Genomic DNA, 2,565 nt, shown 5'->3' with positions numbered 1-2,565 from the left:
GCTCATGTTCAGCCGGCTGTCAACCAGCACCCCCAGGTCCTTTTCCGCCAGGCAGCTTTCCAGCCACTCTTCCCCAAGCCTGTAGCGCTGCATGGGGTTGTTGTGGCCGAAGTGCAGGACCCGGCACTTGGCCTTGTTGAATCTCATACAGTTAATGCTGTATGCCACCCCGTGCCCATTCTTCTGCTAGTCAGTCCCTGTTGTCTTGAATGGGTATATTACTTAGCATAGCATCCTTTTTTCCTACAATTAAGAGTAATCACCTTTTCCACTGACTCATCCAGTCAAACGCTTCTCCTGATGTTCTTATGAAAGCTGATGCGTTTTTTTCTGTATGCAGCTCGAGTGATAATTCTAGTAAAAAAAATTGTGTATAAATATGAGGCAAGACTTGTATTAGACTTGAAAATCTGTGTTCTGTGTGGAGAGAATGGTAAAGGTGTAGAGGGTGCTAAGAGTTGCTGTAATTTTATGATCCAATAAAAACTATTGCTGTACCTTACCATACATATAGGGAAAAATGGTCCACTGCCCACAGGGCCTGTGCTGATGTCAGCTTCTTCTGTTTCCTTGTGGATACTACCAGGTGAAGCTGGCATATCAGGAGTCTGAGATTGCAGCCCTCTTGAAGAAGATTCCCTTGGGCACTAATGAGATGAACACTATTCGAGGAAGAGCTGAAGAACTGCGAGAAGGGACATTATGTGATTACCGTCCTGTCCTGCCTCTGATGTTGGCTAGCTTTATATTTGATGTTCTGTGCACTCCAGGTACTGTCTTCATTGGCTTGAGTATGCGAAGGGCACATTCTGGGATGCCAGGTCTTAAGGGGTTTTCCAAGAGAAACTGTCTTCTGTACAAGAACAACCTAATCTTGATTCTTCACACACTGTTGCTTGCTCTTCACCTCCATGTTGCTTTAGAGGTACTTTATGCCCCAATGGAATTATATCTCCTTCTGCTTACATTTGAAACCAACTGGAAACGTACCACATTTAAGCACTCTGTGTGTGTTTGTAAAATAGTTATAAATGACTGACTTTTCTAATCTTATGCTGGTTACATTCAGAGGAAGCTAATATAAATCTAGTATTTCAAAAAGAACAAAACAACCTGGGATTAGAAGACTGACTTGGCAATATACTGGTTTGCAGCCTTCTGAGTTTAGAGAGGGAAAGGGAAAAAAACCCAAGACAGTGCCGTGGTCTTGAAACTGGTACCAGGCTAGGAATAGGACCACAGGAAGCTCTGCAAATTCAGAAAGCTCTCAGAAATGGCTTTTGCCTTGAGGTCCTAGTTTTGAAAGCTGAGCACTAATTCTCTTGTCTTCTTTCAGTGGTTTCTCCTACAGGCTCTAGACCCCCAAGCCGTAATTGGAATAATGAAATGCCTGGAGATGAAGAGCTTGGTTTTGAAGCAGCTGTTGCTGCTCTTGGTAAGAATCTTTTACAAGAGAAGTCTTTCTTCATCCATGTTCTGCATCCTGCCTCATTGTGGATGGTGAGAGTTAGTAGTTCATTCCAGTTTGGTGCAGAAATGAAAGCGTTTGCACAGTTTATCAGAACCAGATGCAGAAGGATTCTGCATGCCAGGGTTGAAGTGCCTTTGCAAAGCTGTGAAAAATGGAAGGGGGATAACGGGACAGGAACTAAATGTTCCTAGTAGTGACAGGAATTTTAGCTTTCTTCTTGCTTTTTTGTCGCAGAAGATGTATTGCCTGGGCTTTAATGGAAATGGACAGTTTCAGAGAACAAAAGGCAATCATTTTAGAAGAGGTTAGACAATGATAGTGAAAGACTGCAGAAGTACTCTCAAGCGTTATCATATAATTCAGGATCTTGGCATAATACTGGATTCTTGCATCATTTATCAGCTTCAGCAACAAAGCAGTGATTATATATATTATGTTGACAATACTGTATGCCTGTTTTAAAGCAGCATGCAAAAAGGAATAGAATGGATTAAACAAGGCCTGGCCTCTCTTGCCTCATCTCTGAAAGGAGGAAAATGAGTTCTTTATGGTGTGTGAATGCTGGCTTGCAGCATGTGCAGAAACTGGAAAAGTTTGTTTCAAGATGGAGTTGTGGGCTTGCCTGTACTCCATGGCATATTAGGATCTGGTTGTTCTGACGGTTGTAGCAAGCTTAGTATTCTGGGGACAGACAGCAGCTCCTGTTTATTCATGACCTATTTCTGAAGTTAACAGAAAAACGGGGGGGGAAAAAAAAATCTTCTTTTGCCTGTGACAGGGAGGTGAATAAAATAGTCTGAGGTATAGATAGTGCTCAGGATGTGGTGTAGTCCCATGGGCTCACTTGTCTCTTCATCCCCTCTTTTCTGGCCTGCAGGCATGAAAACAACTGTCAGTGAAGCAGAACATCCTCTGTTGTGTGAAGGCACCCGAAGGGAGAAGGGGGATCTGGCACTAGCCCTGATGATTACTTACAAGGATGATCAGTCTAAGCTGAAGAAGGTGAGTTTCCCTTTAAAAAGGGGAGAGGGAGATGCAGAGCAAACCATAGAATCATAGAATCATTGAGGTTGGAAAAGACCTCTAAGATCATC

The 2,565-nt window shown here is 43.0% G+C and overlaps 1 protein-coding gene across 1 annotated transcript in view; it reads left to right on the top strand.

The window, feature by feature from the left end:
- ZSWIM8 (zinc finger SWIM-type containing 8) overlaps positions 1–2,565 on the top strand; it is a 51,813-nt gene that overhangs the window by 35,046 nt on the left and 14,202 nt on the right. The window contains exons 13-15 of the mRNA XM_019471622.1: positions 587–770; positions 1,337–1,435; positions 2,349–2,473. Coding sequence (XP_019327167.1) covers positions 587–770; positions 1,337–1,435; positions 2,349–2,473 — 408 coding nt within the window. The remainder of the gene's footprint in view (positions 1–586; positions 771–1,336; positions 1,436–2,348; positions 2,474–2,565) is intronic.

Source organism: Aptenodytes forsteri, unplaced genomic scaffold (assembly GCF_000699145.1).
Source record: "Aptenodytes forsteri isolate BGI_AS27 unplaced genomic scaffold, ASM69914v1 Scaffold15, whole genome shotgun sequence".
In the NCBI taxonomy this organism is placed as follows: Eukaryota; Metazoa; Chordata; class Aves; order Sphenisciformes; family Spheniscidae; genus Aptenodytes; species Aptenodytes forsteri.
Note: the sequence above shows the minus strand (reverse complement) of the source record. Positions and strands in the feature narration are given on the sequence as shown.